This window comes from Sinocyclocheilus anshuiensis, unplaced genomic scaffold (genome assembly GCF_001515605.1).
Source record: "Sinocyclocheilus anshuiensis isolate Anshui unplaced genomic scaffold, SAMN03320099.WGS_v1.1 scaffold80, whole genome shotgun sequence".
NCBI classification, from domain to species: domain Eukaryota; kingdom Metazoa; phylum Chordata; class Actinopteri; order Cypriniformes; family Cyprinidae; genus Sinocyclocheilus; species Sinocyclocheilus anshuiensis.
This window is the reverse complement of record NW_015554102.1, coordinates 2,177,880-2,199,268: the sequence shown is the minus strand read 5'-3', so window position 1 is coordinate 2,199,268 and position 21,389 is coordinate 2,177,880. Positions and strand designations below refer to the sequence as shown.

At 38.5% G+C, this 21,389-nt stretch overlaps 2 protein-coding genes across 3 annotated transcripts in view; both read left to right on the top strand.

The window, feature by feature from the left end:
• Positions 1-918: 918 nt before the first annotated feature.
• mgll (monoglyceride lipase) lies at positions 919-15,867 on the top strand. 2 transcript variants are annotated; one of them, XM_016462020.1, is made up of 8 exons: positions 919-1,025; positions 2,332-2,476; positions 7,467-7,573; positions 8,373-8,509; positions 11,172-11,282; positions 11,956-12,045; positions 12,455-12,670; positions 13,594-15,867. In XM_016462020.1, the coding sequence occupies exons 2-8, from the start codon at positions 2,352-2,354 to the stop codon at positions 13,708-13,710; spliced, it is 903 nt and encodes a 300-aa protein (XP_016317506.1). In that variant the 5' UTR covers positions 919-1,025; positions 2,332-2,351; the 3' UTR covers positions 13,711-15,867. The 2 variants fall into 2 exon arrangements, with proteins under 2 accessions (XP_016317506.1, XP_016317505.1); XM_016462019.1 differs by lacking the exon at positions 919-1,025 and having other exon boundaries at positions 2,006-2,476.
• A 1,816-nt stretch (positions 15,868-17,683) lies between these two features.
• prkar2aa (protein kinase, cAMP-dependent, regulatory, type II, alpha A) overlaps positions 17,684-21,389 on the top strand; it is a 34,658-nt gene continuing 30,952 nt past the window's right edge. Inside the window, exon 1 of the mRNA XM_016461940.1 lies at positions 17,684-19,191. Coding sequence (XP_016317426.1) covers positions 18,933-19,191 — 259 coding nt within the window. The 5' untranslated portion in view covers positions 17,684-18,932. The remainder of the gene's footprint in view (positions 19,192-21,389) is intronic.

The following is a 21,389-nucleotide window of genomic DNA, read 5'->3' as shown; positions in this document are numbered from 1 at the left end:
GGCCAAACAAAGTATTTTCGCTTTCGCAACGAAACACACAGCATCTTCACAACACGGCGGCGGCAGTGGCAGCAACAATAAAGTTACGCCTTCTTTCTTTGCGTATACATTTGGGCGGCATTATACAATTCTTCCCACATCATGACGTAGACATGTGGGGGCATGTTTGAACGAGGCATTTTAGGAGGGCGTGGACGAGTCTTAACTTTTATAAAGAATATCTCTTTGGGTTTGAGACTTTAGTCTTTGCAACTTTAGGGATCTTATCTATTCATGAACAGCTTGTAACACTCCAAAGAGAAAGGAAAACTTGAAATCGCATCATATGACCCCTTTAAAAATAAATGAAGTAGCTCTTTTTCATTTGATGGGTGCTGTTTTCCTGTATGTAAATTGTCTTCCCATAACAAGTTTCAGAGAAACTGGTCATTCGAGCATGTACCCACAGGAAAAGATCATCTAGAACCTGTCCAACTGTACCAGCGTATTGTTTCAGAACAGATGATAGCCTACCTATCCTGTGACAAAAGCACAAGTGGTGTGCAATTGACTTACTGTGCCATAAGAGGTGAATAAATAATAGCCTACATTAAAGACATTTCATCATCTGTATATCACACAAGGACTAGAAAACAACTCAAGTAGCCTAATGCAAGAGAACAGCATTAGTCCCATACCTTAAGCTTAGCTGTTAGTCTTACTCTTATTGAAAGACAGTTGACATACTAAGATGAATGAGTTTAATCAATCTCATTCAGCTGTAACGAATGTGAAAGAGCGAGAGTTTCGTGTGTGTGTGTGTGTGTGTGTGTGTGTGTGTTGGCGGTTTCTCACACAGCTCCCCTTTCATTCTTTCTCCACCCATCAGGCGGCCGCTCAGCATCTGTGTGTGAGCGGATCAGAGTTGAGCCCATTGCGGGAAACAGCAGCAGGCTGAGCGCCGCTGTCAACGACCGGCTCCAATACCGGACCACTGACTCCAAAATTTGACTTGATTTCCAGTATTCAGTCTGTAGCAGATTCAGGTAGGTGGTTGGCTGGATTTATTGTTGTTTAATATGTAGTAAATATGATTTTGTATATATTGGGGAGTCACCTTTGCGAAGCATTTTTAATAGGCTACAGACATAATCTAAGCCAGACACGCGCACCGAGTCACGGGAATTCACATTCCTTAAAGAACTGCATGTTTACATTTTAGGGATAGAAAACAGATTTGTTTTATATCATTAAATAGTTCTCCAAGCTTTAAGGTATGACCATTTATCTTTGTTATGCATACAAATATAATCAAAACTAGAAAGAATCGGGCACTTAAAAAGTAGACATAACGATCATAGAGGACAATCGCGATGACATTTTTTTAGGGATACTGACAGTCAGCTGAAAAATGCATAGCATTTTGAAGAATAAGTTAGACATAAATACGAAAATACACTTTAAAAAGACCATTCTCGTTGCATAAATAAAATGCCATTAATAATCATTGTTAAATATCATTAATAGGCTGTTGACTTTAATTTTGAACGTAGTAGTTAGAAAAACAAATAGACTGTGAAATTTAAAAAAAATGGCCATTTAGATGACAAAACGACGTTGTGTACATTTGATTATTTATTAGTCTATTTAATTATTATAAATAAAGTATTCAAAATTAACATCCTTTAATTATTGCTATAGTGTAATCATTTTTAGTTATTATTGTGTAAAATTAATAATCAATTCTGCATATTGGTTATGCAAACATAATACTCTGTATCTGTCGTAAAAAAACTGTATTGGTCGAGAACTAGCCTATTGTAATGTATGAAAACAAACGTGTGTCCTGAGAGAATGGATCGTTTAACTGTGGCTGTGACAGTCTAAAATAAATCAGTCTGTGTTGGCCTCGATTCTCTATCGACCCAAATAGCCTAAATAGATTGGGCTGAAATTAATTGGCAGGTCAATGCATTGGAAGCTTCTGTCACTGTCTCCCTCTTGGCATGCTATCAGTCACAAACAGTCCTGCAGTGCACGCGCTGTTTTTGTTTCTGTCTACAGGAAACTGCTCAATGCGATGACAAGACTCTTTGAATCGTCGGTCCATTTGAAAGCGCGCGCGTGCTTGTGTAAATGCTGCTGAGGGGGCAGGACAGTCCATGTTATCGCTCCGGTGCTCCTGACCTAAGCGACTGTCATTGAAAACATTCTGCCGGTCGCTGTACGGTGCGCTGCGCCAGATGAATGAAATTCCCGGAATGCATACGCTAGCCACCTGCCTGTTAGTCGCTGCTGTTTCATACTGGTACAGCAGCGAGCTTCTGACAGCGCTCCGTCTGTTTATTTCAGACTCAGCCCTCGGCGGGGACATGCCGGAACCCGAGGGGAATCGTCGGTCACCTCAAGGTGTCCCATACACCGACCTGCCGCACATCGTAAACGCCGACGGACTGCACTTGTTCTGCCGTTACTGGGAGCCCGACAGTCCTCCGAAGTAAGTGCGAGACATTCATACGCAAAAGAGATACAGATTAGGTCAGGCCTCTTGGGATAAAGCGAAAGATCCTCCGGTTACAGCCTCCGGTAGAGCAGGATGAGAGGCTGATAAGCGTTTACGGATGTTTCCTTACGGAGCTTATTTTTAGCCCACTTTCAAGAGCCTGCCCTTCACTTTCCAACACCTCAACGGTTACTTTAAAACACGACACGCATTCAAAACTACAAACAGGCTATAACAGTGAAGGTTCATATTGCAGTAAACGTTAACAGTGGGTTGATCTGCGGTTTTCCGCGAGGTTCTCTTTTATCACTTTTGCAAACTGCTGGCCCATCACATGATGTCTAAACTGGTGAGTGAGGAAATAGACGAGGAAGTTTCTTGTAAAATCCTCTGTATTTAAAGGTGCAGTTAGGAATATATAAATGTACTGCTAAATAAAAATATTTCACACATAAACTCACTAAAGAATTCAGTGTTTTAATGTTTAATTACAATAAAAATAATTTATAAAATAAAATGCTGTTTCACGTGGGTAGCCTAATGTTTCTAAGTTAAGTTTCATGAACAATAAACTTGACAAACACGGAAAGTAATGATAACTTGTCTTGCAATGGGTAGATGAAATGATTAAGTGAATTCAATGAAGGATTCGAACTGATAACTCCAGCTGCTAAAGCTGTATCTGAAATCGCTTCAGTGCCATTCACAACTTCTCTCCTGTGGCCTCATGGGATAGTATAGTGTCCATCTTGGGATCTTTTCGGAAGTAGTAGGTCATCCAGGCACTTTTTGCCTACTTTTTTAAAGAATAATTGTGACATACTCTTTTAATGTAGGCCTACTGTTTTTCATCCTACTGTATAGCATATTTGGATGCATGATGAGTCTTTTTGTTCATAATTCACACTGGACAGGCTGTATACCGCTGACACATTATGCTGGAAACACTGAAAATGAACAATACTTTGGAGAAACAACATTATATTGATGCAAAAAGATGTGAAATGAAGACTCCAGACATAACAATCTTCTAGAAAAGCTGTTTTATTTTACATGGAGCCGGTCGGCTCCTCATGGGTGCCGCCCTGTTGACATCACATGCCGTGCAAATTAACCGACTTATTAATAATAATAGGTTTACTTTATAGAGAATTTATATCATACAGGCAGTGCCTGCATTCACTCACAATGTTTTTTATAATCCAGTTTCTTATAAACACTATCTTGTTAAATGACTATACCATCCTGAATTACTCATCTGGTTAAAGTGAATGAGAAAGGGGCCCACTCAGTTTCTATGCAGTAAATGCTGAAGGGAATGTCTTGGTTTCCATGAGTCGAAAGCCCCGGCTCATGGCTCCTTTATGAACACTTATAGACACACACACTCTCACAGTACAGATCTGCCAATTTTAGTGTCATCCGCTGTGGTTCTTCTGAGTAATTATAAAAATAGGTCATATTTTTGAGCATGTGGGTTTGTCAGATGCTTCGATATACCGAACTGCACACATTCAGGCAGTGTTTGTGTGAGTGTCATGATTATGTCAAACAGGTCAAACTCTCTATGCCTACTGATACAGAGCTGTTGTTTTGCCATCAGCTATTCACCCTGAAGTGGCCATGGTGGCCAGGGGAGCATGCCGTTACCATAGTTACCACCTCTTCCCCTCTCTCAGACTAATTTGATCTCTAATGCTTGTCAGCAACAGTGTATATGACAAGAGTGTGTGTGTATCTGTACATGTTCATTGGCATATATAATAAGAGTAAATCGATAAACCACAAAACCATGTGATCTTCAGTGAAATGTTATAAAACCACAAATATTTTGTTTTGGGATGTGGAAGATGTAGCTTTTCCCATGTGACTGAATGGGAAAGATTCAGAGCAGCTAATGTGAAGCTAATGCAGGCATCAGACATGTTTATATCAGACATCTGAAGGAATGTTACCAGGATCCCCTCTGCTGCACTCTGTCATTCTGTTTATGGTGAAATATTTAGCCTGTGTTTGATCGCTTGAAGGTTCTCTGTCTGTTTCCTAGCTATTCAGAAACATTGCAGCTTAGGGTGCTAGGACATGGAAATTACTGAATGCTTCGCATCATGCTACAATAAACTGATCCAATATGTATGCTTTTTTTTGTATTATGTAACATCATCTGAATGAGGCCAAATAACCCAATTTCGAATCCCACCTTTTTACACATTTAGTGTAGACATTTTATATACTGTAGGCTAAATCTGGGGTTTTAAAACTTCTTGATGCCAAAAGCCCCCAAATATGATCTTTTTCTTCCTAAAATACAATGGCATCTATATATTTTATGTATAAAAAGCTGAAAATAGGAATATATGAAATAATCCAAAAGTATTATTACTAATAAATGTGATATTATAATACAACAAAATGAAACAATTGTTACAAAAAGTAAAAACCATTGGGTTTTTTTCTTGCCATTGTACTAAATGTAATATTACCATTGTAAATACAATGTAATAAAGATAATTCTTCTTAAGGTCTTAAGTCTCTTAAGTCTTTTTAAAAGCAGAATGAAATAGTAATGCAAGCAAATTTGGTAAATGTGATTGTACAAAAAATCTAAACATATTTCATTAATATCTTAAGTGAACATATTACCATGTTAGTACATTTTACATCTTTTTCCCTCTCAAATTGGTTGTGAACCGCCTAGCACTCACTTGCACACAGGTGACATCTACACCAAACCAACCTTTGAAAGTAAACATGAACGTAGTAAGGTGGTCTGTTGGAAGTTGAACTTCCACTTAAAAGAACTGTTATGAAAGACGTGAGCAGCTGAAGTGGCAAACTGTTTACACTGAGTTCACCACTTCACTGCTTGGTTTAACATTTAATATTTAACAGAACTACTCTGCTTACAGCCCAAACATCATCTCACAATGCCCCTGTACAGTCGCTTACATGGACATGTCCAGTGCTGATGCCACCAGATGCAGCCAGAGAAACAGGAAGTGGGTGAAAGTTAAAAAGACCACATAGCCCATTGTATGACCCCAGTAATGATTGACAGATTGCTCAATAGATAAGCTGGGCATTGAACCCATGCAAAGTGAATTAAAACACACTCATACACAGTCTGACAAATTGGATTATGCCGGTCCAGTGTGGTCCATCCTCTTCTGTCTAATGGCATTTGGAGAAAAATTCCTCTACCAAACATGGATATTTAAACAGCTGTTAGAGCAGTGCCAAATTAAACACACACACATTTGGGCCAAGTATATACAAGTATAGCCAAAACTGTACAGGCACACTTAATTTCATTATCTGTTTATCTCTGCTCTGCCCTTGATGATTGTTACTTTGTAGTTTAACTACTTTAGATCTATTTTGGAATTCCAAAGATGTGCACACACACACACTCTAGCAAACACACACAGTAATCTCTGTGTCTGCCTCGCAAACTGCATTCCCAGGGTTCAAGAACAAAAGCGTTTTGATCTAAGGATGATCATAACCACAAACACTTCCATTTTATCTTACACCAAGTTACCAGCTCGTAGATTGAGACTGAGAGGCTTTATTTTTAGTAAATACATTTCTGAGTATGACAGAGGAATGGATAGAAAGAATAGCAGATTCTCCAAATAGAAGTAAAGATGCCCACTCTCAGTCTGAGACCATGTGAGTCCATTATACATTTACAAAGACTATTTTTGTTACTGATTAGAGGCTGCATTGAGGTCATAGCAAATCTGCACAAGTTTGGACCTAATAAAGCTATTCCTGCTCTCTCTCTCACTCTCTCTCTCTCTTTCTCCTTCCTCACTTTCTGCCTTATTTTTTTCTGGGTTTTAGTGTGTATGCTGCTAATGAGCATATCTTGTTATTCTGGTGGGAGACTGTTAGTAGGATGTGTGTATTTCTCATGTGTTGGGAAACTGAGAAACGGTTCTGAATAATACCGGTATAAATATACCAGAACCGAATGACTTTCGCTTCTGTCAACGGTTATCGCACGTGCAGTTTCCAATGCATATTGAAAACCTTTTGACCAAGTGTCTTGCACTAGTTGTCATGAGAAATCAGGTCCCCTCTTAGGATTTCAGGCAATCCCATTGGCGCAAAGAACTTTTAATGGGTACTCTCTTTAGTGCCTGATTACAATTCTTACCACATCACATTATAATATGTCATTTAAACTCTATTACAATGACCATAAATGTCTGTTTTGGTCAGCTTATGAACAAGCATAGCATACAGATTCCCAATTAGCATGATACCTTTAGATCAATTACAAAAGGAATTAGAGTCACACTTTAAGGTCCAATTCTTGCTATTAACAAACCATTAACTATGACTTGTGCCTCAATAAACTAATAATTTGCTGCTTATTAATAGTTAGTAAGGTAGTTGTTAAATTTAGGTATTTCAGGATTAGGGATGTAAAATATGGTCATTCAGAATATGTGCTTTATAAGTATTAATAAACAGCCAACATGTTAATAATATGCTAATAAGCAACTAGTTAACAGTGAGAATTGGTCCCTGTGTTTTCGTAATAAGTCTAGTAAGTTGTTTCTTTTTAGTGAATCAGAAATATTCAGGAAAACCAATGTAGTCCCGATTCCCAAACAAATGTGTCAAGTGAGAATTGGAGCACATAGAACTTATTGAACGGTACAGTTAAAGATGTCTGTAGTGTTTTAGAAAATAAATTAATGAAATATGTTACCACTTTTTGGTTTGTTTAGTATTGTTGTTTAATAGGTCAATTATTGGATTCCATTTATGTCAAAACGTCAAAGTCTGTGTAAATACACTTTTTTAGAACTAAATTGTTGTAAATTTATTGAAATTATTTCCTTACAAGTAATAAAAGAATTGTTAATGAAACAGTTAAGGAATTGGAAATGTTAAAAGGAATCAGAATCAGCTTTGTTAAATTCTTTAGAATTCCCTTCCCAAATCAATAATGTGCGTTTTCCTCCATCAGGGCTCTGGTGTTTGTTGCCCATGGAGCAGGAGAGCATTGTGGGGGATATGCTGACATTGCTCACAGCCTGACCCAGCATGGCATTCTGGTGTTCGCCCACGATCACGGTGAGTAACAGACTCCTAATCAAACGGCTAAAATCCCTAACACACAGATTTGTTGGTTAGCAACAGTGCAGCAGTTTTGGGTGGTGTAGGAGGGCGTGCTCTTTATGAGACTGTGAGAGTGTGGGGTGAAAAACCTATTTTATGCCCACATTTGATTCCTTGTAATTCATCCACCCAGTTTTCTTGTCATTTACAACAGATGTTGTGGGCATGGACATCCTGGGTTTAGAGTGGGGGATGGAGTTGAGAAATGACAGAAATGAAACATGTAGAGAATACAGAAAATATTAGGTGCTATGTGTACAGAATGTTAAAGCCGTTTTGTGGCAGTGCCATGGTAACTAATGATTCACACAGAGAGACAGCAAGCCACCTTGTAATGAGCAGTTGGGGTTGTGTGAGTGTGTGATTTGACTGTCTGGTGTCTCGGTGTGAGTAATTGGTTCTATTGAAATACAACAAACAGAAACCATTACAGTCCGTCTCTGTTTGTTTCTTACTCTCTCTCTCTTCCTCTAACATGCAGTCTCACGTCTCAGTATGTCTGTATACCACATGCTTTTTGGAATTTCTATTCTATTCTATTGTTCCATTATTAATATTATGTTAATTTGCTTGACTAAATGTCATGTCAGTTATATGCCAAAATTTCCCGAGCTCTTCTTTGTGAGCCATTAGCATTGCGCTGTGAGTGACAGCCCTCTTTTATCTCTTGTTTCAAAGGAAAGCTGATATACAAAGACACGGGCGAATGGAAGCATATGTTACATGCTTAATTCTCTTTCTCTTACTGTCTCAGTTGGTCATGGCAAGAGTGAAGGTGAGAGAATGGATATCAAAAACTTCCAGATTTACATCAGAGACGTCCTCCAGCACATTGACATCATGAAGGGCCGGTACCCCAAGCTGCCAGTCTTCATCATTGGACACTCAATGGTATGACATAGTTTGAAACCAGTTCCCCATGTTTTTTCATAAGCGAACAGAGGTCACATGCTTTCTATAGACCTTTCTGTTCTTTGTGTTCACACCTAGGACAATAACTGTAAAGATAACTATATTTGTAGTGGAACTATATTAGTGTCCACACCAGTGATAATGTTCTGTTTATTAAAAGCACATGCTGCAGTTTTCTGATTGGCTGCCAGTGTTTTTATTTTTCATCAGACTGAAAAATCGTTCTGAAAGTTATGGTGTGGGCTCCACTATTCTCATACACTCTAAAAAATGCTGGGTTGTTTCAACCCAATTTTGGGTCAAATATGGACTAACCCAACTGTTGGGTTAAATTTTGGTTACATTTTTAAATTAACTTTTTAACCCAACAGTTGGGTTAGTCCATATTTGACCCAAAATTGGGTTGAAACAACCCAGCATTTTTTAGAGTGTAGAATTAAAATGATTATTATAAATTTATAGTATTGTTATCGTTATAGACAAATAACTCTACATTTTCATTGTAAATGCTATGGCTGTGAGTGAGAGTGAATATATATTAATGTAAGAGAGTAGACCACACTTGTGTTTCCCTAGCCTGCATGAACTTTTTGCATAGTTAGGCATGTTATCGGAATTTTGGGGCATTTTAATATTTAATTTTACATATTGATTTGTATTGTATTGTATTCATGCTTTCATGCAGCGCCGATTTTGGCAGACACTAACAGGTGCGCAAATGTCTCATTCATATTTACATGTTTCCTACATTTATATTAAAATATTTTCTGAGAAGCAGACATGTCACAAAAAGATGTAAATATTTTTGGAGGGTAAATTTCTATGCTAACATTTAACTCTCTGTTTAAAAACTATTCAAAGCCAACTACAACTGTTGAAAAAGATCAAGTAAACTTATTTTGAACTGTCTGTGACTCATGGGGTGGAGGCCGCAGGAAGACCGTTTGATTTTGCTTTGTTGCATTTCCCATGTTCAGTATGTGTTAAACCCAAACTGTGCATGACTGAAAGTGAACAAAAAATCCAGCTGGAAGCTCTTTACCTTTGTTTTTACTCAACAGTTCCTATTAATAAAACAGACCAGCTGCATACTCAAGATGCTTCATGAGCCCTATAGACTAGAAATGTTTCTGGATGTACGTATCTACACTGTATTTCTGTGGAACATCACCATCACGAAATCATAATATTTCTGGGATAGTTATATGGTATAAATACCTCACTGCATGAGTGTCCTGGTAAAGAAAGCCTTCATCTAAAGTTAGTACCCATAATGCACCTCTCTCCTGTTCCTTCAGTGCAGATTCTAACTCTAAATAATAAATCGTGTTTCTGCTGCTCTCCATCTCTCTTCCTTTTCCTCAACTTTAATTTAGTTTTCCCCCTCATTTACTCTCTAATCTAGTATCTTATGTAATACCAGGCTGTTTGGTCCTTATATAATCACAGTCTTTAATAAGAAATATGGAAAATGAAATGATTTTAAACATGCTTCCTGAAAAGAAATGTGCAATTAGGTTTGTCTTGTTACCTCCAGTCGTGGGACTGTGTGTCCTTGTACTTTTCATTTCCAGAGACCTGAGGAACTGAAGCTACTGGCTGAATAAACATTTGCTTTCCTGTCACATGTTTACAGATGAAAATGATCAGTGTCATATAATAGTGTGTGTGTGTGTGTGTGTGTGTGTGTGTGTGTGTGTGTGTGTATAAAGGAAGTGCACGTACAGATGCAAGCTGTGAGTGTAATTATGTGTGTAGGGTGTGTGTTTGAAACTTTACTCCCAGGAATGCAAAAATTCCAAATTAAAAAGCAATTACCTTTATAATCAAATCAAAGCAGACCACCTGTTTTCTTGATGAAGCTTTTAGTGTTAGTGTGCATTTGTAGTGTGTCTAAACTGAGTGTGTGTTTGAGTTTGTAAGTCTAGACCAAAAGTGTTTGTGTGTGAATGCGTAACTTAAAACAGCCCATTATTGGAGTTTCTTAGAAATGTGGTGGGAACTGTTCTTTAATCTCTCCACCTCTTTTGAATCCTGGCCTCTACTCATGAATATTCATAGATAGGATCATTATAGAAACAAGACGAAGAAAGCAGAGGAGCAGAGCATCAGAAAATTACAAATTAGGGGCTTCTCACTTAGATTTACCCATGTGAGGATGGAAAACATGTTTATTGCCGAATTAAGTCGAGTATGTATTTTTCATTCAGTGTATAACCAACAGAATATTAATACAAGGTTTTTAAACTTTCTGATAGCAAGGACCCCGAAATATGGTGTTCAGTTTGCGATGGACGCCCTTCCTAAAATACAAAGACAGCTATATACTTTAAAGTATACAAAACCCAAAAATTAAGCATGATATTATAAAACAACATGCTGTTTACAAAATAAAATAAAATAATCACAATTAATCTAATAATTTATGATTTGTTTTTACAAAGCAGAATTAAACTATAATATCATAAAATATATTCTTGGACCCTAGTTTGAAAGCCCTTGTGTTAAAAGAAAATAACCAGTAATGGAAATTTTTTTAAACTGTGGAATATACATGTACTGTATATGCGAAGAAGTACTCTGCAACTACTATATATTGCTGTTTTCAATAACATGACTGGGTCTGTTTGTTTTACTACAGGGAGGGGCCATTTCCATTCTGACCACCTGTGAGAGGCCGCCGGATTTTGCAGGTGTGGTTCTCATAGGCCCCATGGTTCAAATGAACGCTGAATCTGCTACACCCTTCAAGGTAAAAAGTCAATGAACATGCTATAGTGACAGTCAATTCTTCTTTCTCCCCAATTGTTTGCATTTAATATCCACCACAACTGAAACATGAGGCTGTAAATTAGATCTGCTGCCCCCTGCAGTCAGACTGTTAAATGCAATCAAATAACAATAGCTTTCAAATGTCAGCTGTCAAATAACAGCAGTGGAGCTCTCAGCCATGTGGCAGGCAGCAGTGATTTCTCTATTCAGTCAATCTCTGCCTCTCATCATATGTCAACTATGAACATGTTCCAATTGAATTTAACAACCAGAAAGTATCCAAATAGCCTTTGTGTTAATTTGGAAGTATTTAGAGTATCTATTGTTTAATCATTTCAAAAACACAGATTTTTGTGAATTATTTTGCTTTTTTAAAATAATACATAATGCCATTTTTGGATCAGTATTTTATCTAAAGCAATAACATTCATACATTTTCGGTGTGGATTAAGTCCAGGGCCATTGTCTGTTTATTCAATATGTGAACATTTTAATTTTCGTTATCTGCTTAATTGGTAAATTTGAGAATGTTTCTGTTAAGTTTTTAAAATGTGTAAATATGTAAATTCAGTCATTCAGTATTTGGTGTGACAAAAATGTTCAGTTCTCTGTAGTAAATTGTCAGTATCTGTGGGTTTTTGGGTTCTTTGCAGGTTTTCATGGCAAAAATTCTAAACCGCTTGACTCCCAAACTCTCTCTTGGTTCGATCGAGTCAAAATGGGTCTCACGGGATCCCAAACAGGTACAGGAATCTATGTCAAAGGTCTTCTGTAGAAGTAGGGCAATGTATATGTGCGTAAATTTCACATTGACAGTTAGTAGACAATCTGGCAGCGTTTTTTATAATGTTTGCAGTTGAAACAGTATTTACACAGTAAACCTACTCTTTCAGATTGAAGCATATACGTAGTGATAACATATGAATGTGATGTCTTCATAGCTTGGGTCTGGAATACTGTTACGTCCACAGAAACAGCTGGTTCCATTTATTCAGCCATAATACACAACATAAACATTATACAGTCAAATAGATTTCATTGTAATTGTTCAGGTTTATTTTACTCTGTTTACTGAGTGTAGTCTTAAGCAAAGAGTTACTGTTATATTAGGATCATGTTTGTAATCCTACATAATCTCCATTTATCCATTAGGTGGAGGCATATGACACAGATGAGCTAAATTATCACGGAGGGCTGCGCATCTCATTTGGAATGCAGCTGATGGAAGCTGCGGCTCGTATCGAGAGAGAATTACCCAACATCACATGGCCCTTCTTCATTCTCCATGGCGACGCCGACAAGCTTTGTGACATCAGAGGTGCTCATCTAATGTATAATGGGGCCAAGAGCACTGATAAAAAACTGAAGGTGAATCAAACGTGCATAAACATGGACCAAAAAATGCAAAAATGAACATTCTCTCATCATTTGCTCATCCTTTGTAGAACACAAAAGAGTATATTTCGAAAAATGTTTCAGTGTTTGTTTTTTCAGGTCCATGCAATAGAAGTCATTGGGGTCCAAAGTTGGTTTGGACCCTGTTGACTTTCAGTATATCAACAAACATTTTGAAACATTTTCATCTTCTTCTGTGTTCTGCAGAAGTAAGAAAGTCATACAGGTTTGGAAAAATATGAGGGTGAGTAAATGATGACAGAATTTTTATTTTGGGGTGAGCTATGCCTTTAAACTGCAGAACTCGAGGGTTGACTTGTGAATATGATCTGAGCTGTTGTTGTGCCAGTAGAGGTTTTGGATATCACAGAATAACCTGATCCAGATGCACATTCATGCAGTACTCTGAATAAAAACACATATCATAGACCTCCACCAATATTCATGCACAAACTGTAAAAAAAAAAAAAAATCATGTCATTTTTACAGGAAAAACCACATCTGTGGTTGCTGGAATAATTCTGTAAAAATATAGTAAAAAATGTAAACATATTTATGGAACAAACTGCAGTTTAAAACCTTAAATTACAAAATAAATAAATAAATAAAATAAAATAGAAAATCCAACAGCCCTTTTCTGTTTAATTAGAAAGGCCATGCTGCTACTAAAATGTGTTATATTGACAAACACTTTTTTTTACTTCCAAAATGTATTAGTATTTTACTGTAAAATTACATTAAATCTAAGGTTATATCTATATTACTGTTTTTCCCTGTATATAGTAAGGAAACCTATTTACTGTTTTTTACTGTGGTCTTTTACAGTTAAAATGACAATTTTGTACAGTTTATGCCTTCCTAACCCACAGATCTATATGTGTTTTTGTGACCAACAGGTATATGAAGAAGCCTACCATGCCCTACATCATGACTTACCTGAAACAATTGAGTCTGTCTTAAAGGAGGTGAGCACCTGGATCCTGGAGAGACTCCCCGCCCCTCATGGGTCTTAGCTGTCAATCACTGCATGCACACTTGCCTAAGCACCGCCCTTGACTGAATCTTTCATCTCTACTGACCAAGAGATGTCTGATTGCACTACATGCCAACAAAACCACCCTCACTTTAATCTACCTAGGTGATAACATAGATATGTCTAGGTAGATGCGCTAGTAGCAGCTGTTTCTATGGGCTGCTATACATAAGCCGTCCACCATATTCATAAGCCTGTATGTCTGTAACAGTAGTTATACGCGTGTATGAATATCTATATCTGCAATAGACTTCAGCAGACGGTTTTGCTAAACTAACACAATACAATACAACAAGACAAAGCCGACATTTAAAAGGTACTATAGTTTAAAAACCTGTAATGCTGAGTTAATACAAACACAAACCAACACATTCTTACATGTGAAAGTTTATCCAGTTTCTTTAGGAATTTAAATTTCGGCGGTTTTTATATCCAGAGGCTGCTCAATGAAACTTCACCGTTCCAAGATGGCGGAAGCGTCTACGTGCTTTGAGCGGTCGAATGTGGTGTTTACCTTTATATGTCGATGGGTAATAAGAGGTCATTAGTAAATGACCTTTGACCTAGAGATCCAATTAAGCTTTAATATGGCCAGTAAGGGTTCTGTGGGAGTTTATATTCCCTGTTAAACTTCAAAGGCATCAGCACTGCGGGGCATGGCTTGTGCATTACCATAGCAATCATCATGAGGAATATAATGCACCCGGTTGCCCTCAGTGCTGAGCTCTCTTTTGTTTTGCCACAGTAATGGAACACAGCTGCAATTTGTGCTTTGTGATGTCCACTGCTCATAAGAGATGCAGTGCTGCCCCCGCTGGACAACAGCAGTACTGCATTCTGCTGTGAGCGCAGTTACCAAGGCAACTCAACCTTATATAGCTTGTGGCTTGGCAGAAAAACAAACTGAACCTACAGAATGAGAATATGGTAATGCTTTGAGACATTCAGAGAGCAAAATGTCTCCTGGGCAAATGTAACATTGCACTCGAAGAGATCAATTAGATGATCTCTACAGACACATCTATGCAGGAGATCCCACAGATTCCCATATATTCACTATATATACCCACAATAAGGAGAATTGGAAAGGTTTGAAAGTCTGTTCTAAATTTCTTTTTGTGGTTTGACTGTTTCAAACACCTCAGACTGTTCCATTCCTTGGAGTAAGTGGGGAAGTAGCTGTTCTGCAGCTGGATTTACTTCATATGAAACCTATTTACAGCTGATTCTTTCTTATGGCTTTGGAATTGTAATATCTTATTCCTTTATTTTTACAAGCATTTCGTTACTTTGACTACTTTATTATTAATAAATATGTTACTGTTGAAATTATAAGATGTTCACATTAGCTTTTGACCTCATTGTAGACCTCAGGGTGCTCATGGGGTTTGTAGCTCAAAAACAACATGAAATTGTAAAAGGTCAGTCGTTCACACCAGCTTAACATTTAACACGACTGTTTTGATTCAGACAAAGGAAGGTTTTGTTACAGAGATTCGTCTGTAATCCTCAAAGGCATTTTATCAATGACTGTAGATCAATAAAGGTTTTATTGAATGTGGCACATTTTTAATGGAAGCAACAAGCAAAAACTTTCTCTAGCTTAATTTTTTTTGATTGATTGATTTAGATCAGTTAGTAATAATACTGCTATCTGTGGTGTGAGCAGAAATGAAATGTTCAGCACAAGATTGTGAATAGTGTGCATGTTTGTTAAGAGATTATGTAGAGAGAAACTATCGTTTGGATGTTTGTTTCACACGTAGAGCATTTTATTAAGTATATTGTCTCAATCATTTGAAATGGATCACTTGTACATGAAATGTATGTAACACTTCTTATGAGAATTTGTAGAATAACTAAATCTTTATAAGCGATAATCCTCTGTGACTTTGACTGTTTCTGTAACTGTTATAAAATCTTCCTAAGATGGAAGTACTAGGAGCACTGTGATTGGAGGAGAGGTTAATATTCTCAAGGACATTATCTTTACATTGGGCAATAATGCATGATTCATTTGGATTAGAATTGTCCATCTGAGTTGCTTGTCTTTACTATGGCATCTAAAATCCTCTCCTACAGTTGCACTGTCCTAGTAAATGGCACATTTAATATTAAAAGGGTTCTGAATTCTTGCATAAATACTGTAATATATTAAACAGAAATGAAAGCTATAATGTGATTACATAATTTTCAGTATGGTCAGTTAATAGTCTCTGAATTGTAAAGTCTGTAAAATAATAAATTTTAAATGGTAAATTAGTAGTTTCTGTGAATTTTTTTATTCTTCAGACTGATCCCAACACAATGGATTTTAGCTTTGCTCTACTGAATATTTTATTTTATTGAGTGAGTCAGTGAGTGATTTTGTGCCTTTAACTTCTCATGGATATTAACAGATGATCCCACCCCAGTGATGTGCCATGACTTGGGTCATATGGTCATGAGTTCTGATTAAGCAGCAAAAATCCCCTAAAACCCCCTCCTATCCAATGCTACAGAGATTTGTGGTTTAGTCTTGATATAAGTGCCTGAATTACTTATGCCCGGAAAAATAGTTTATATAGTCTCCAGTGAAAATTCATTATAAGGATCTTTTTTAGTAACCAGATAGTGAAAAAACTAAATTACACTGATTTGTTCTAGAAAACTGAAGTCACACATCTATTATTCCAGTGGGCATGTTTCCCTTGGTGCACCTCTGTCCCAGTTTCTCCAAGGCAACAGGCTTGTGCTTTTAGTGTCAGTCTTTAAACTGTCAGGGAGGCCTATGGTAACTGACACATTCACTCATATTATATGTATATGTATAATATATGTATAATATATGTATAATAATAAAAAATAAATAAAAATGCGAACAGTGAAAGTCCTTAATTTTTATTGGTACCTGAAAGCATGACCAAATTTGACAAAATATTGAATAACCATCTAAGAATAACCATGCAAAGAATGTGTAGATTTTTGTGGATGACCAAAATACATATTTTCTGTGAACTTGAGTTCTGCCCTAACACAATACTATTTCCTAATATTTCCTTAATATTCCTTTAATCATATTATGAAGAGCATTATGATTAAAAATATGATAAAAGGAAAGTCACCATTCACTTACACCTTTCCTCCATACAATAAAAGTGAATGGTGACTGAGACTAACATCTCCTTTTGTGTTTCAGGGAAGAAAAGGGGGTGGGGGGAATAAAGGTTTGAAACATGTCAATTTTCATTTTGGGGTGAGCTATACCTTTAAGATCAGAGGAAATCCTCATGTCAATATGAGCTTTTTTTTTTTTTACCCGGCAGGGGGCGCAAGGGGTACCTCGAGGAAAATGACTGGAGGATTTAAAGGTAGGTTCTGTGTGGCCATGGCAACGGCTTTACCTGCGACTTGAATGAAGACCCGAGAATAGATCGTCTGCTCTATATTTACTGACAGGGAACTCCTCTTTTGGCGTGAATGTGTTTCGTGAGTTGTCCATCTTAGATCATTGTTCCTTGGAGCCCGTCTAGGAATGGACCGTTAGATAGGCTACGCCTTGCTTTTGTGCTTTCAAAGCAGCTCAAATCAATATCACCTTTCTTTTTTGTTCATAAAAGTTAATAATTTACGTTTTACGGTTGCATATACAACACATTTATAGAATTCAAGGCTCTATAAGTCTCATATGGAGGTTTCGTGTAAGACAGCTCCACCGTGAGGCTTTTTGTCATACGTAGTCCTTCACTTGTATTTTTGGGAGAGTGTTTCCGTATATTTCTCAACGTCCAGCTCTGCTTGAGGTCAGAATTTGGCCCTGAACCCCCTACTACAGCCTCGGCTATCAAGTCGCCTTCACCCACTTCCTAAATCTCGCACACTCTCTTTAAAGGGGCGGGGCTACTGTGTCATGCTGCTCTGCGATTGGTCAATTCCGACGTCCATCAGGACTCGACGTTCTGGCTCGCTCTCGAACTCTGACCGCGCCCCCGAGGCTCAGCGGCTCTCGCGGCGGAGAAGGAGAGAGTGCGCGCCTCGTGAGGAGGCACCAACGGTCTGTTCTCACAGGAGAAAATCTAGAATATTTCAGCTCATACATGGCGAAATTTGTTTTACTCGACGTCCAGGCACATATCCATTCCGGACCGAGGCTCTGACAACGACAGGCGACGCGAATATCTGCAGCTCTCAGAGGTTGGAGTTTACCGAGGGTTTTCGTAGCAGTTTCGTGATTGGAGGCGCGCGAGTGCCGGTGTCGTCGTCTCCGCGGGTGCCGTTTCGTGCTTTCCGGTGGCAGCTGACACTTGCTCCTGTTTCCGAAGACCAGAAGGCCTGTTCTATCGCCCTCCTGTCCGGTTCACCCGGTGTCCCTGTCAGCGCCGGGCCGCCTGCACACTCACCCCGGCTTGGCCTCGCTCCTTCTCGAGCCCCGGCGACGACAGAGCTACCTCCCCGGTAGAGCCCGTTACCCACACCCCTCTAAAACACCTGCTGTGTTTACAACGATCAAACAAAACAGGAAATCCTAGAAGAAAAAACTGAGAAGAGAGACGGGACCCGTGCGCTGGTGATATAGACAGACGGAGCTGTCATACAACAACATATCAGCAGTTCTCTGAATTTACATAACGTTATATTAAGTTTATTCTTACGCGGGACTGGCTTATTCTCTTGTGCATATCCGTTATTAAGGTATTAGACAACAAAACGTCGCATATAGAAACTAAACACGCTTTGTGCAAAGGCAAGGCCTCGTCTGCTAACTCGGATAGCTGCATCGCTAACTCTCAGCCTGGGTTTAATCAGCTTCTAATCTTATTAACTGCACTTTTTGACTCATATACATCGCTTTCTTTGTACCATACGACACAATAGAAGAGTGATTTTAATTTAAAGTCGCTGGTTCAACGCACAGTACAGTATCCTTGCCAAGAGATCTGTTGAGCAGCAGGAGGAAACCCAGCTGTCAGCCTTTATAATCTACTACTCGGCCTGATTAATTCCCACCTTGGAAAACAAAAACCGAAGAATCTTATGTGTTGGGCTGGTTTCAGCTGACCTTTGCTACCAAAATTAACTAAGTCCCTCGCGAGATTTCTTGCGCTGCAACCCCGCTGCATGCACTGATACGGGAAAGGCTTGATTTATATTTTTGTACCATAGTTCAGGAGCCATTTAGAACAGGGTCAGATATCTGCACAAACCCCCTACTACTGTTTAGACATGAGTATCGAGATTCCAGTCGGTCTGACGGAGCTGCTTCAAGGCTACACCGTGGAGGTGCTGCGCCAGAGGCCGCCGGACCTGGTGGAGTTTGCCGTGCAGTATTTCACCCGCCTGCGGGACACCAGGAGCCAGGACGGGTCCGGGACCGCCTCCGCCGCCAAAACCGGGGGGAAGGGAGTGATGTTTGATGGCGAGCCGATGCAAACCGAGTCGAACGGCGAGGAGGATGACGAGGACGATGACTCAGATTTTGAGCGTGAGTGCCTCTTTATTAAATGCGCTTTATTACACCGCCTGCAAAAGAGATGATATTGCTGTTTGCGTTTGCTTTAGTGGATAGTGTGTTTGCACGTCTAACAAGGGTGTCAGATTTCTCTTGTGACGGGTAACGTGAGGAATAGCCTCATCTAGGCTGTTTCCATGACATCCATGCGCTTGATTGACAGAGTGACAAGTGGCATCCCCAGTTACCCGCGATGCATGCAGAATTAAGAAGGGCTAGATTGCACGCTTAATGGATTTGCATTAATATTTATGCACTTTGTTTTTTGAATAGAGACGGATTGTGAAATGTGTGTGTGTGATCGGGTTGGCGATGTTAGCCCATTCGTGCTGTATGAATTGCTTGTATGAATGGATGCAGGCTGGCCATTGAGAATGCTAACAGAGATTTTTCATAATGGAGAGAAGTGCGCTCGCGCACATCAAAGCAGCGCCTCTTTTCTTTCATGTAGAGCAGAGCGAGCAGCTGCGCTTTCCTAGTGGAAACCAAGCTGATTTCACTGGCAGACTTTTCTCAAGTCAGCAGTTGTGAATCTATCCATTGAGAGAATTCTGGGCCGTGGAGAACAGTTAGGAAAGAGGTGCGGAAATGGATACAGGGATTATAACAACCTGCCCAAATCGCTTAATCATATTTCGTCAAAGCCGCATAATGCAATGCCTGCCTATGACTGACTGGATTATGGCTTGTTTACATTGATTGTTTTTAATATTTAATTCTGTAATTGTTTTTGCAACCTTTTGCTAAATAGAATGGGGAAGTCCGTGCCTATCTGTGTGCTAAATCTGATTTTAGATCATTTAGATTATGCACTTTCAGTGGTTTAGATTCCAGCAGGTACATCAGTCTCTTCTCACGTTCTAATAGGCATACTTCACTACTATATAGTGTGCAAAAAGCAGTATTAGAATGTCTGAATATGCAACAGTAAGTACATTTACATGCACGGTTATATTCAAGCTGCTTTGTCCAAGTATACATGACACAATTTAAAATCAAATGTTCAAAGGATTCGGTTGGACTAAAGCGTTTACATGTAATTTTAAGAAGACAAATGCATCTATTTAGGCAAACAGTGCTGAGTGAAACACTGCATCCACTGAGATTCTGAGGTGTACAGCAGTTTCATATCCATAGGAGCTGTTGGATTCGTAAAGTTGAGAAATTAAAAAAAGGTGGAAATCTGAGCTGAGTGGCTCTTTTTCTAGTGCAAGTGTAGACTAGTTACCAAGAAAGTTGTTGTTGTTATTTGACAGCACCCACAAAGATTATTTTCACAGTTGTTAGTACATCATTGGCCAGTGAACATCTGGATGAAGGGACAGTGCCAAGATGGCAGATGTGCTATATCTGAGAATGTTTTCATATTTCAAATTCGTATTCATACAGCCCATTTGAATCAGACCCAACTTTATGCACATTGTGCAGGACCCCCTTTTCCATTTAACATAATTTATTGGACTCTCTCGGTTTTAATGCAAGTAAAAAAAACAACAAAAAAAAAAACCTTTTTTATGAAGTACACTCAAAGATTTGTTTAGTAAGATTTTACCAGAAAAGATTTTAGATTTTTTTTAATTATCAAATCTTGTATAATTTTATCTGCTGTATTTTTGCATTTGTTTGGTTTTATTTTGTGTTTGTAACTCTTGTATTATTCCAACTCAGCTTTTGCCATGAAGATAGCCTTAGATGCTGAGATGGCAATAAAAAGAAATAACTACTACCACTCATGTCATGTCGATTTTTCGATTAATCGTTTTTTTAAATGACGTTGATTCGATATCGATTCTCAAAAGCCGCGAATCGATCTTTTCCGGTATTTATTTCAGCACACATTTAAAACAAGATCTGATTAACATGAATCTTATCATTAGTCTTCTCCACTAGATGTCACCCTTATTTACCTTGTGCGATGTTACAACAGAAAGCCTGTCATTCATTCAGCGCTTATCATGGCCATACGTGTGAGTCGCAATGCTCAGGTGAAATGCTATTAATACTATAAATCTGCGGAAGCATTTGATATCACGCATAAGGTGCCATGATTTCCGCAATGAATGAATGGCGGATGGCACGGCGCACTGTTTTGTTTACTACACATACTAAAGCGCGGATGACGCTCACGATGTTTTCAGCTTATGCCGTCTCACTATATGATGATATGAACA